This window comes from Lampris incognitus, chromosome 6 (assembly GCF_029633865.1).
Source record: "Lampris incognitus isolate fLamInc1 chromosome 6, fLamInc1.hap2, whole genome shotgun sequence".
Classification (NCBI taxonomy): domain Eukaryota; kingdom Metazoa; phylum Chordata; class Actinopteri; order Lampriformes; family Lampridae; genus Lampris; species Lampris incognitus.
This window is the reverse complement of record NC_079216.1, coordinates 15,229,734-15,243,595: the sequence shown is the minus strand read 5'-3', so window position 1 is coordinate 15,243,595 and position 13,862 is coordinate 15,229,734. Positions and strand designations below refer to the sequence as shown.

The 13,862-nt window shown below is 47.0% G+C and overlaps 1 protein-coding gene across 1 annotated transcript in view; it reads right to left on the bottom strand.

The window, feature by feature from the left end:
* The window catches only part of mfge8b (milk fat globule EGF and factor V/VIII domain containing b), a 56,633-nt gene that overhangs the window by 32,495 nt on the left and 10,276 nt on the right, over positions 1–13,862 (bottom strand). Inside the window, exons 2-4 of the mRNA XM_056281363.1 lie at positions 7,238–7,360; positions 1,368–1,499; positions 432–464 (exon numbers count right to left, since the gene is read on the bottom strand). Coding sequence (XP_056137338.1) covers positions 432–464; positions 1,368–1,499; positions 7,238–7,360 — 288 coding nt within the window. The remainder of the gene's footprint in view (positions 1–431; positions 465–1,367; positions 1,500–7,237; positions 7,361–13,862) is intronic.

Below are 13,862 nucleotides of genomic sequence, written 5' to 3'. Positions count from 1 at the left end.
CAAATGAGAAGGTTTTGAAGTAAAAATACGGGCTGGGGCATTCTAAAATAAAACAGACGGCGAAAGCGTCACAACGTAGCCTAGCCTAAGCCCATCACTTCCTCCACTGAGGTTTAAGGGAAGAACGTGTTATCCAATAAATCTCCTCTACGCGAGCGTATCTTCGTCCCGGTGTGTGTAAACTCACAGGGCCCCAAACTCTTGGCATTATGCTGGGGGGGGGGGGGGGGGAGTCTTGACTCAGAAACAAGGAAGGCTAGCGCTGACTGAGCTCATCCGTTACGAGCTTGTGCGTGTGCTGCATTCCTCTGCCCCTGCATGCAGCCAGAGGAGCAGACAGCCCCCAGAAGGGGAAGAGACTACAGCCAACACACACCTCACTCTCTCCCTTCCTCTCTCTATGGATCTGAACAGGCAGTTTTCAATGTTACCTTTCTCAGCGATCAGGTCTGCCCCTTCGACACCTACAGGGTAAAAAGGCAAAAAAAGAAAGAAGAAGAAAAAAAGTTAAAAAAAGGTCAAACCCAAAATGCAGCTTTTTCAACATTCGACATCACACAGAAAGTTTCATCCGGTCTCGTTCAACCTAATGCATCATCTGTGTGGGCAGCGCTCATCCACCAAGCGGCCATCTGTCTGCACACTCGTGTGCAGACCTGAGGCCATACGACAAGCACTCCCTCTCTCACCCTGACCCTGCCTGAGTCAAACTGGCCACGTCCGGAGTCATGCTCCCAGAAGGTGGACAGCTGTCTGTAACAAACAGCAGCTGTGTGCATGTGCGGGTGCCAGCGAAGCATAGGAAGGGCTGCGAGGGGGAGCAGCTCGGTGTACTGATTCTCCACAGACGTCTAGTTTCTATAAATTGCAGTCGTACGATAGGATCTTCAAACAGACGGTATCACGTCAATGTCACGGTTGCTGAAAAAAGGTGCAATCAAGATAAATCTGTTTCCCAAATGACCAGGACTAAAAGCTGTGACATTTAACTGTAATCATACTGTACGATAAAGCATCCAGGATTAATGTTTGAGCTGTAATTGGGTATCCCTAGGGTTGTATGCATGTGAAGCACGTGTGTTTATGCTTGAGAATACATTAGCCTTGTGTTTTTTGTGCCGCTAAGTTTCTTTCAATTCTAATGCCTATGAAACGGCAAACACTACAATTATCTTAGCATTTAGAAAACACAACTTCTACTGGTACCGATTATGCTCCCCAGGAATAAACTTCTGATTAAAAACAGAGATTACGGCACTTCTCCCCCCCCCCCCCCATTTGTTTTTGGCTTTAAACAAAGACAGCTGGAATGAGCGCTGGATTAAAATTACAATTGGGCAGGAGGGATTGACAGAGGAAAATCTTACTGTTCTGGCAGTGGACTCCATCGAAGCCGGGCTGACACTTGCAGACGTACTCGCTGAAGACGTCCCCTCGCCGGGAGTGGCCCATCACTTTGCAACTGGCATCGTTCTTGCAAGGGTTGGGGTTGCAAGGCCCTAGAGGAAGATGTGGAGGAGATCATGAGAGGACAGCCAGGTTTCCAGGAAATGAAATCATGTAGGTGCGACCTGTATTCAATAAATCCCCTTTAACGGGAGTGAGAACACTGGTTTGATTTCCTATCAGCCACCGTGCATGCATGTCACCGATGTCGTTTGACTTGCTTGAATTTTTGAGAATAAAAGATTTGTTTTTATGTGATTATCAAGCACGTATAGCAAATATGCTATACGAAACAAGTTTTCATTATTACCTTTATTGCTTTTGAAAATGTCCAGTGAGTTTACATTAACCGCATATGCCACTGGGTCACCCAATTTACACCTACATCTGATGCATCACATGAAGGACCATGTAGGTACTTACATGTATAGAGACAGACTTGATGTACAAGTTTTAAAGTGCCTGAGGCATTGGGTTTATAAAATGGCTCCATGCACAGCAGAATATCACCATCCTGCAATTAACTTAGTGTTAAAAACAAACCTAACATTTCTCATTTTTTTTCCTCACGTTTCTGGGTGTCAGTATCACTGAGGACCTCACACATTCCCTCAACACCTCCTCTCAGGTGAAGGGCAGCGCCACCTGTCTCCTCAGATCCCAGTTCACTTCTACCCACTGCACCGCAGGAAGCATCCTGACCAAATGTTTCACAGCGTGATACGATAACCACTCAATCTCCAGCCAGACAAGTGGGTCGTCAAGACTGCCGAATACATCACGGGTACCCAGCTACCAGCCATCACGGACATTTACTACAAATGCTGTCTGGAGAGGGCTCAGCGTCATCAATGACCCTACACACCCAACCTTCAACACGGGCTCATGAATAGCTTCTTCTCTAGGGTTGTCAGGCTATTAAATTCTGCAATCCACCAACTACCCCCCACCGAACACATCATCCCAACCCCTACTGTCATGCCCTTCACTTCCACCTAGTCTCTCTCTCTCTCTCTCTCTCTCTCTCTCTCTCTCTCTCTCTCTCTCTCTCTACATTACCTCGCCGGTGCACCCACACACCTGCTTTCCATCAAGCTCATCAACCCCAGCAGAATAAGAAATACAGCTCTTCCTGGGTGTCCAGGTAGCATAGCGGTCTATTCCGTTAACTACCAACACAGGGATCACCTGTTCAAATCCCCGTGTTACCTCCAGCTTGGTCGGGTGTCCGTACAGACAAAATTGGCCGTTTCTGCGGGTGGGAAGCCGGATGTAGGTATGTGTCCTGGTCGCTGCACTAGCACCTCCTCTGGACGGTCGGGGCGTCTGTTTGGGGGGGGGGGGGAACAGCATGATCCTCCCACACGCTGTCCCCCTGGTGAAACTCCTCACTGTCAGGTGAAAAGAAGCCGGGACAGCTCAGAGAGCGGGGTGATTGGCCAGGTACAATTGGGGAGAACAAGGGGGGGAAATCCCAAAATAAATAAATAAATAAATAAACACGGCTCTTCAACCACTCCTCACCAGATCGTTGTTTGCACTACCCCGTTAGTCTCATGCGCTTGGCTGCTCTGCAATCTTTCAAAGTATTCTTTCCGCATTGTTGTCTTGTAAAATAATCACCTTTTCCTTGTGCATAGTATTGCCACTCTCCGGTTCACCTGCCTGCCTGCCTGCCTGCCTCCCTCCCTCCCTCCCTCCCTGCCTGCCTCGCCTGCACCCCTGCTGATCCCGGGCTCAGTGTAGTCCAGCCACACTTGCTTTGTCTGGCATGTCCGGCTCTGCCAACCGCCTCCACACCATCACCTCTCATTCCACTTCCTGGCCTGCCTACCTCAAAAAACCCTGGCGCATTAATTGGCCAACATGACCAAGCATTGAAAGAAGTTACGAGTAGCCTTAAGGACCTGTCAGCAGACCTTCATAGCTTCTGTGACCAACCCACTCCCCAGTCCTCTCCAGGAAATCTGAGCCCTACGCTTGCTGTCCATGCACAGGAGCATTATACTGGCGACCTGGGCTCCTTTCACGCATTCCTGATACAATGTTCCCTGGTTTTTGAGCAGCAGCCTCACATGTATGCCTCAGACCTTTCTCGCATCACATACCTGCTTGGCTCCCTGAGAGGTGTCGCTCTCACCTGGGTTTCTGTGGTGTGAGAAACACAACCTGCCATGTGCACCCCCTAAAGGGACTTCACCCAAGAGATGAAACAAGTGTTTGACCATCCTGTCCTTGGCAAAGACTCAGCCAAGTGTCTCTTCTCCCTCCGCCAAGGCTCCTGCTGCTTTGCATAACTTGCCATTGAGTACCAGCCACTCGCTGCGGAGAGTGAGCGGAATGACGAGGCACTTCAGGGCATTTTTGTGAACTCCCTAAAGGACACCCTAGGGACCACTTGGAACCCTGACACAGAATATGTGCAGCATGTGCACCAGGTACCCCAATGTTTCTGTGAAAATAAATTATATGCTAAGGCAGAAAAATGCAAGTTTCATCTCCCCACAATGTCTCTCTTAGGGTATTTTATTGCACAAGGTCAAGTGCAAATGGTCCCCACCAAGGTCACCGTCATGTTTGAGTGGCAAGTACCCTCCAACTTAAAGCAGCTGCAGCATTTCTTGGGGTTTGCAAACTTTAATAGGCGGTTCATTTGCAATTAAAGCAACCTCGCAACACCACTCTCTTCTGCTGGACACCAGAGGCCAAAACAGCTTTTAACAAGCTAAAGAGCCTTTTTATCTCAGCTCCAGTTCTCGTCCAACCTGATCCAGCCCGTTAGTTTGTGGTGGAGGTGGATAACTCGCAACGCTCTCCTGCCGACAATATACTCCACCATTGTGCATTTTATTCTTGTAGGCTTCTCCCACGGAGAGGAACTATGACATCAGTAACTGGGAGCTCTTTGCTGTTAAGCTGGCCCTGAAAGAATGGTACCACTGGTTGGAGGGTGCTGATCAACCCTTTGTCATGTGGACGGACCACAAAAACCTCTCCTACATCCAGTCAGCTAATCGCTTAATTCACATCAAGCACATGGGCTCTGTTTTTTGGCAGATTCAATTTCACTCTCACCTACCGTCCAGGCTCCCGTAACATCAAGCCCAACACCCTGTCATGCCTGTTTTATTGCAAAGGAGACCAGTTCCAATCCAGATCCCATCCTGCCACCCACCTGCTTCATCGCCACCATAAGGTGGGAAGCTGAGTCCTTGGTAAAACAAGCCCAAGGTCAACAACCTGACCCAGGTAACAGTCCCTGACTCTTTCCACTTCCAGGTTCTCCAGTGGGCTCATTCTACACGTCTTACCTGCTATCCTGGTATGAATGGGACGCATGCCAATGGGACTATGTCAATGATTCTGGTAGCCTACCATGGATGCTGACACATGGTCCTTCATCTGTCTGTTCTGTGTGTGCCCAGAGTAAGTCATCCACGAAACCCCGCTCTGCCCTTCTCCACCTTCTGCCGGTCCCCAGTCATCCTTGGTCCCACATTGCCTTGGACTTTGTCACTGGTCTCCCTCAATTCAAACGTAAAATGGTCATACGTACCATCAAGGATTGCTTTTCCAAGGCTGGTCACTTTCTTTGTCTGCCCAAACTTGCCTCCGCAAGGGAGACAGCAGCCATTCTACTCTGCCCTGAGAGCCACCACCAGCCTGTCTTTGAGATACCATCCCCAAACCAATGGCCAAGTAGAGCAGGCCAATCAATGCAGTATAGCACAGCCCACAATTCCTACCTCTGCCAGCCCATCCACCTGGAGCTCCAAGCTGCCCTGGGTGGAATATGCTCACAACTCCCTGCCCAATATCTCCTCAGGTATATCCCCTTTCCTCTGCTCTCTTGGGTTTCAGCCTCCCTTTTTCCCTGCACTTGAGAGCGGAATAGCAGTTCCGTCAGTCAAGGCTCACATACACCGCTGTTGCAGGACCTGGAAACGTGCTCGCACTGCCCTACTCCATGCAACTGTCAGAGCCTGGAACCAAGTGAACCATCACCGCACCCCTGCACACAGTTACACTCCCGGTCAAAAGGTACGGCTCCTCTCTAACGACCCCCCCACTCAAGGTGGAATCCAGGAAATTGACCCCGTTATATTGGTCCCTTTGAAGTCAGTTCTATCATCAATCCCTGTGCTGTCCATTTAAAACTCCCTGCCTCCCTTCGTGTTCACCCCACCTTCCATGTCTCTCAAGTTAAACCCATCTCCACCATTCCCTTGTCTCCCCCTGCACCTGTTCCTCCTCCACCATAGGATTATCAACAACCACCAGCCTACACAGTCCAGTGGCTGCGTGCTGCCGTGGTCATGGCTTACAGGATCTGGTTGACTGGAAGTGTTATGAAACTAAGGAGCGCAGCTGGATCCCATGCCACTAGATCTTGGACCATTCTCTCATCTGAGGTTTTCCATTGGGGACACCCAACCAGCCCTAGATGTGCGCCAGGTGGTGCCCGTAGAGGAGGGGGGCTACTGCCATGTCATTCACTTCCACCTAGTTTACAGCCAGTCTCTCTCTCTCACTCTCTCTATACCTTGTGTTATGAATACAATATGTTATGAAGTGTAATGTTTTTCTATTTTTTGTGTTTTTGCTGCAGAGTTCACGCATTAACATTACACCAGAGAATTTTACTTTGAGGGTGGTGCGAAGCTTTTATTGCATTAACAGTAACGTAACAAGTGTAGATGTCAACTCGAGTAAAGCCATCTTCGCTTCACCTAGTTCACGGTCTCTCCTCTGCTCTCTGTGTGCATAAGGGCTGAGCCCCGTCCTCACTGAAATACAGAGGAGAGGGGAGAAACTAGCATGACCATAAATGACAGTAACAAGTAGCCTACCAGTACACAAGTTTTCGTTAGGGTTAGAGCCAATCAGAGGCAGAGTAGGGCAGGTCATCTAGGTTCAAGCAACTGATTGCAGGCGAACAATGCAATTTCTCCCACTAGGCTCGAATCTTGACTGTCTTGAACTTGAATGTATGTTGTTAAAAAGTTCTAAGTGGGTTTATTAAATGCTATTTTGCTATCACCGATCATTCTGGACCTCAGACCTTGAATAAAAGTCAGATGCAGACCTTTGAGAGTTTGAGAACCCCTGGTATATACCACGTATGTCAATTCACACTCTTGCACTCATCATTATTCTTTTACTTTTGTTAGTCTTTTGGACCTTTGATTTTTAAAAGATGTTACTTTACCGCCATTCAGGCAGGCGTACACGAGTTCTCGAGTTCAATTTTTGTTATACATGTACCTTGGTTCACAGTATATTGACAATAAATTGAACCGAAGTGGAAACATCTGAAAAAGTGGTACACCACACCTTTCACACCTTCTTCGCAACATTGTTGCTCATTCACAACTAAATTGCTGTGATTCAACATAAAATCGTTCCACCACATAGGATGAGGTTGTGATGTAACATAATGTACATCGCTGCCTTTTTACACTACAGAAGTCTGGCAAGGACTTTTACTGCCACATGACGGAAAACTAAAACTACAATTTACTGCTTCATACTGTACTAAAAGGTGACTTACCGAGTAAGTGCTGGGAACACATTTTTGAAAACACACACTACTTACCAATTTACCTCTGGTAACTATTTCCAAGAAACTTCAGCCAAAAGGAAACTAGAAATGTAATCCTATTTGACTGGGGTGCTCCTCGTAAGTTATGTTATTATAAGTTACCAGTTAAATGATTTAAATGTGGCCTGACATTTGAGCCATCGCGTGAACAACCGAAGAGGAGATGGAACAGATGATGGCACAGCTCACCGGTCTCCGTTTCATTGCAGGTGTCGCCGCTGAAGCCATCGGGGCAGATGCAGACGAACGGAGTTCCAGGTGTTGTTACACAGGTGCCACCATTGCTGCACTTATTCACGTCACAGTAGTCACCTAGAGAGAAAAAGAAAGAGAGAGAGGGAGAGAGTGACCTTCAATGTACTTCCTTTTTTTCGTTTTTAAATTTCCCCACCCCCTTTTTCTCCCCAATTGCACTCCGCTAATTACACTCTTCCGAGCCGTCCCGGTCACTGCTCCATATCCTCTGCTGATTCGGGGAAGGGTGCAGACTACCACATGCCTCCTCCAATACATGTGGAGTCGCCAGCCTCTTCTTTTCACCTGACAGTGAGGAGTTTCACCTGGGGGACGTAGCGCGTGGGAGGACCACGCCAATCCCCCCAGTTCCCCCAACAGGCACCATAAACAGGCACCCCGACTGACCAGAGGAGGCACTAGTGCAGCGACCAGGACACTTACTCACACCGCAGACAGAGCCAGTTGTGTCTGTGGGGATGCACGACCAAGCCAGAGGTAACACGGGGATTCGAACCGGCGACCTCCATGTTGGTAGGCAACGGAATAGACCGCCACGCCACCCGCACACCCCAACTTTCTTTTTTATCTATAGCGCACATCACTGTTTTTGAAAGGGTATCATCATTCATGACATAAAGCATTCTTGTCACAAGCAAAGTGCACAAAAACTTGTCAGCCCCAGTGTTTAGTCTGAAATGCTTCAACAAAACAGGTTTATTTAGGTCCATTTAAATGCTCATCATTTTTCTAAACTGAATCTAATTCTGAACTACTTAGTTCACCAGATCCAAATACACTTGTCTCTCTGTAAACAACTTCAGTCAAACTGTATTTTCACAATCAACTCAATTAAATTATCCAGTTGTTTGCTTTACCGTGCACTGAGCCCCAGATGGGTGGTTTCCCTGTATCGGGACAAAACAGATCACACCCGGCTGTCAGTCACAGACACAAGTAAACTGACTTTTCAAATACTTTCCTGCGATTGTCTGAATGTTCTGGAACCCATTTTGTTTAGCTCAAACTCCTACACCCCATCCATCTGGCTCCTTCATATGCTAAAGTAAATCATAAAAAACATTCATAAACACCATTTTGACCAGCACTAGTCTATTCACTACTCATGTCACACCCGTGAATGCCTGATGGCTCACTGTTTCCTCTCGTGGGAGCCAGGGAGCAAACATCCGACACCGCCCGTCCCAGCCAATCTATCAGGGCAGGGAATGAGGACTGACGTGACTCTGAAGCAGAGCCTCATATCTTAATCTTGCTGCACTTTGGACTGACGGCTGATGTTTACATCCTAGTTCCATTTCCAATGCAGGTCATGCCATTTTAATTTGGATAATTTTACTAAGATAGCGACAAAAGTGTTAATTCTGAACATCCCAATAAAAGACAGGCATCTAATGGAGTAAATGTATTTTTAAATTTGAACATTTTTCCCCCCCGTCTATTTCACATTTCCACAGTAGTGGTTGCACTTTTCTTGCTTTAGTGCTGAATAGAGAGGGGGAAAAAACTAGTGTAGGTTAGTGGCTCTGGTGTGGAACAGCTGAATAAGCCATCAGTACACATCCACACACACAAAACAAACACTGGATGCTTCCAGTGGCATCTTTGCAACCTGGGTGCAGCCTGACCGGCCGTCTGCTCTTTGAACACCAGAGAAACCGTGTCAGCACTGAAGGAAAGAGAAAGAAAGAAATTGCCCTTCTGAAAAGCAACTGTCATCGAAAAACCAAATCAGCTAAAACCTACAATTAGAAAGTTTTGTTCCCGAAGGAGATGACCTATAGTCTCACCAATGAGACACCCTCTCTTAAATCGAGAGCAAGATATTCAACACTAGGGTTGGGCAATAATTTCAATATTATCCTTTATCATCATTCCGTGGTGTTGTATTAGATTGAAATTTGGATATTGTTATGTCATGGTGGGTTTCCTCTGGGGGCTACGCTTTACTTCCACAGTCCAAAGACATGTAGGTCAGGTGAATCGGCCGTACTAAAATTGCCCCTAGGTGTGACTGTGGGTGTGTGTGTGTGTGTGTGTGTGCCCTGTCATGGACTGGTGGCCTGTCCAGAGTGTCTCCCCGCCTGCCGCCCAATGACTGCTGGGACAGGTCCCAAAAACAGATCAGCATCATCAGACTTTTCCTTGATGATATGACAGGGAAAGCATCAATTGGAGGACATGTTAGCGATGCTTTCAACATCAACCATGGAGTGAAGCAGGGATGTGTGCTTGCACTGACCCTATTCACATTATATCTCACTGCAGTCCTAGAAACAATGTCAGCCAACTTGAGAGGTGGCTTGTACATCAGGACTTGAACAGATGGAAACCTCTACAATCTTGCGAGACTCAAGGCGTCTACCAAAACAAGAGAACTCTGTGTTCGAGAGCATCTCTATGCAGATGACTCAGCTCTGGTTGCCAATGATCCTGGAGAAATGCAAGATATAGTAGACTGCTTCTCTTCAGCGGCTACCCTCTTTGGACTGAAGATCAATGTCTCTAAAATAGAGCTTTTGTATCAGCCTCCCCTTCAGAAAAGCCCTGAAGAAGGTCAGCCCAGTATTTTGGTTAATGGAGCAACTCTGAAGACCACTGAGTGCTTTACCTATCTGGGTAGTGCTATGACAGATACAAACTCTTCTGACTTAGAAATAGACAGAAGAATCCAAGTGGTGCCCTCATTGTTTAGGGCACCAAAAACCTTTGGTGCCCTCCACAAACGACTTTGGTCCCACCATGACATCAGGCTGACAACAAAGATCAAAATCTACAACACCGCTGTTCTCCCGTCTCTACTATACTCCACTGAATGCATGACCTTGTATCGCAAGCACATCAAGAAGCTCACCAGCATACAGCTTCGTCATCTGCGAAAGCTGCTGCGAATCAGATGGGAAGACAAGGTGCCCGACGTGGAAGTATTGAGACGTACTGGTACTGTCAGTGTTGAAGCCCTAATAACAGCCTCCCAGCTCAGATGGGCCAGCCACGTGAGAAGAATGCCAGACAGCTGCCTACCAAAAGAAGTTTTCTACGGGGAGCTGTGTCAGGGAAAAGGGTAGCAGGGAGGCCAGAAGCTACGCTTCAAAGATGTGATCAAGCGTCCATGAAGATCTGTGGCACAGATGACTCCAACTGGGAGACAGTGGCCCTGGACAGACAGAGATGGTGCTCCACAGTAAGGCAATCGAGAACAGCTGTTAAACAAAAGAGACAAGAAGCCTATGATAAGGCCCACCATGCAAGATATAACAGACCAACTCAAACAACATTCGTCTGTGACAAATGTGGACGATATTGTCGCTCTAATGCAGGCCTGATGGCCCACAGGCATGCTTGCCGAGCTTAAACTGCATCACAGTCATCGTCATTTCGATGGACTGCCAAAGGATGGATGGATTGAATTAATGATAATGACAGTCTCCCTAAAATCTCTCACAGAATAAGGTCTAACATATCTGAAGGAGTGTTATGTGAAAAATAGTTTTGGTCTGACATTATACTTTACATTACCAAGTTCAATGGGATGAAATCTTAATTCAGTTCTTAAACATGGGATTTTTGCATATGCAAGCAGGTATTGCGGCATATCGACGTCATGTTACTCCCTATGATTATCGTAGTATTTTCCATACAGTCCAGCACTACGTTCTTAAAAAGCTTCACCAGTCTGAATTCTCAGGGTATCAAGCTACAACACCAGTCAGGATAGATGATTTATGTTTAAGACTTTGAACCACGATCTTCAAGTCACGAAGTTTTCCCTGAGATGCACATTTCAAGGAAAACTTGTGTATTTTTGATGCCCTGGAGTGAGCGGGTTGATGCTTTTCAATGCGACTGGAGACGGAAAACAGTCTGTCCCAGCCCAACACGTATCATTTGGATAATTGTCAAGGAAACAGAGGTTTTGGCCCCAAGTTTGAAATTGGTGGTTGAAGCACCATGGTGTCTGCCATATGGGCTAAAATGAGCTGTGACCCCATTTTTCAACCCTTGAATGGGGGCCCCTCCAACACAAAGCTGACTCGTAGGAGTATATGAGGAATGTCTCTGAAAAGTTACAGTAAACAAAAAGGAGGCTTTTTTTCCCCTTTCTTTTTTTTGGTTTGGCTGAGGGTATAATTCTCACAGGCCCTACTCCCTGTCTGGATTTTCCCCAAAAGATTCCAAACTTCCTGAGCGTCTGTTGTGTGCAGTCCTCCTACTCTCTCGCACTCCACCTCTCTCTCTCGCCACACACACACACACACACACAAACACACCGAATACTTGCACCAAATACTCAAGAAAGAATGAAAGCGCTCTGTGCAAAATTAATTCACTGTTCAACACTGTGGCATTGTGGGAAGACTGAATTGAACAAGCTGGTGCTCAGGGAACCGAAACAAAGAGAAGATACAAACATTCCGAGTTTCGTGTCTGGCTTTAGCAATGCAACACAACGACCTGACAAAATGCTGCGGTTGTTGGAAGCTGCAGTGTATGTAAAAGAGACAAAAGAGAGAGAGAGATCACCAACATCCTGTTTAGCCTTTTGGACAATAAACTGTGTTTCCCCAAGGACGTGAAGCATTATCGTTACTGTATCTGGTGTAGTCGAGTCCTTGGCAACAGCCTTGACAGGCATCACCATCCTTATCGACATGTTTCTACCCGTTTTATCTTTTTAGGCAGGCCCACAACCCCCCTTCTTGTGCAAAGTGACAGACGGGTAAAAAGTAAAAAAAAAAAAAAAAAAAGAACAGACAAACCCTTTTCCCTGCCAATAACAAACCTGCCCTGCCAACTAATGAGGCAACATTTTAATTTTAAAACACTGGAGTGACACCTGCCAATAGACGATGCAGAGTCCTGGAAATGGTGGCAGAGTGTATTTACGATAAGTGTTTTCTAGTACTCCGTGTTTGTAAATCTACCCTGTCTGAGCGTGTGTGGGTTTGGCTGAGGATATGAAATTACTGATGTATCAGTTGAGGTGGTCAGGCAGCAGACAGTGCTTAAACCACCAAAGTCCCAGTGAGAAGGCCCTGAAAGCTGCACGGTCCGTCGGCCGGAAACCACAGATGTAGAAAAAGCACATTTTTCACACATGAAAAATAAAAAGGGTCCGTTTCTCTTCCTTCTTCCTCAGGGCCAGGATTACAAAGAGTAAAACTTTGAATAGGAAAAAAAAAGTTTTCAGTTGTGAGGTTTTCGATTACGGCAACTTGGGGCCTCAATGCCAGTTGAGAAGAATCTCCCAGAGTTGTGCTTCCCTATCATCTACAAATACAGCCGACAGTAACTCACTGGGCCTGAAGCAAACTGCTGTTGGCATGGATCTGTTGGTAAAGTGTTCACATGAATTGCTCAAGAAATCGTATGGCATTCACCAGTTTTGAAATGCCTATGGATCAACTAATATTTTTTTTCTTTTTTTTTTTAGGATCCTGCCCCCCTTTTCTCCCCCAATTGTATCTGGCCAATTACCCCACTCTTCCGAGCTTTCTGGGTCACTGCTCCACCCCCTCTGCCAATCCGGGGAGGGCTGAAGACTACCACATGCCTCCTACGAATCATGTGGCGTCACCAGCCGCTTCTTTTCACCTGACAGTGAGGAGTTTCACCAGGGGGCCGTAGTGCATGGGAAGATCACGCTATTCCCCCCAGTTCCCCCTCCCCACCGAACAGGCGCCCCTGACCAACCAGAGGAGGCGCTAGTGCAATGACTAGTGCAGTGACCAAGACACATACCCACATCCGGCTTCCCACCCGCAGACACGGCCAATTGTGTCTGTAGGGACGCCTGCACGGGGGATCCAAACCGGCGATCCCCCTGTTGGTAGGCAATGGAATAGACCTCCACCCCACCCGGATGCCTCCTAATGAGTTACTTTTAATGGCAGTAATGTAATAATGTAACAAGTTACTTTTCAATGTAACGTTCCCCTTTAACGTAATGTTCCCCAACACTCCAACACAAGAAACTTTCCTCAGCAGCATTTCCAACTCGCTCACGCTTCCAGTGTTGTCTTCCTGCAACAGCTCACTCCTCGTAGGATTACAGAGTGAGACTTCTGCTGTGGGTTAGAAATGCATTTATATCTACATGACTGATATCATTGCTTAGGCTCTTTAGACTCTTAACATTCCAAGCCTCTTAGTGCCAAAAATGACATTAAACTGTGTGGTGCAGATGTGCTGCAGCCGGCTGATGACTCTGCTACCCATCACTTCGTTTGAGTCATGATGACGGAAAAATGGGGCTTGAATTAAAAAAAAAAAACGGAACTCCTTGTAGGTCTCTCTGGGAGAATCAGTAACCACCCCACCCCAAGCTGAAGCCCTTCCATCACTTCCAATCCTCATTAATGAATGAGTTAATTAAGTATTGGGAGAACTTGAGGAGGGCTTGCTGACTCACAGGCAGCCGTGGGAGCTGCTAATAAGTTGGATCAGCTTGTAAAACTGCAGAGGTGTGAAACGCTGGGCGGGGAATTCTCAATTCTTGAAGTCTGTTCTGTCACCTCCACTGATTCGTCGCCACCACCCACAAAATTATAGAAAGGTC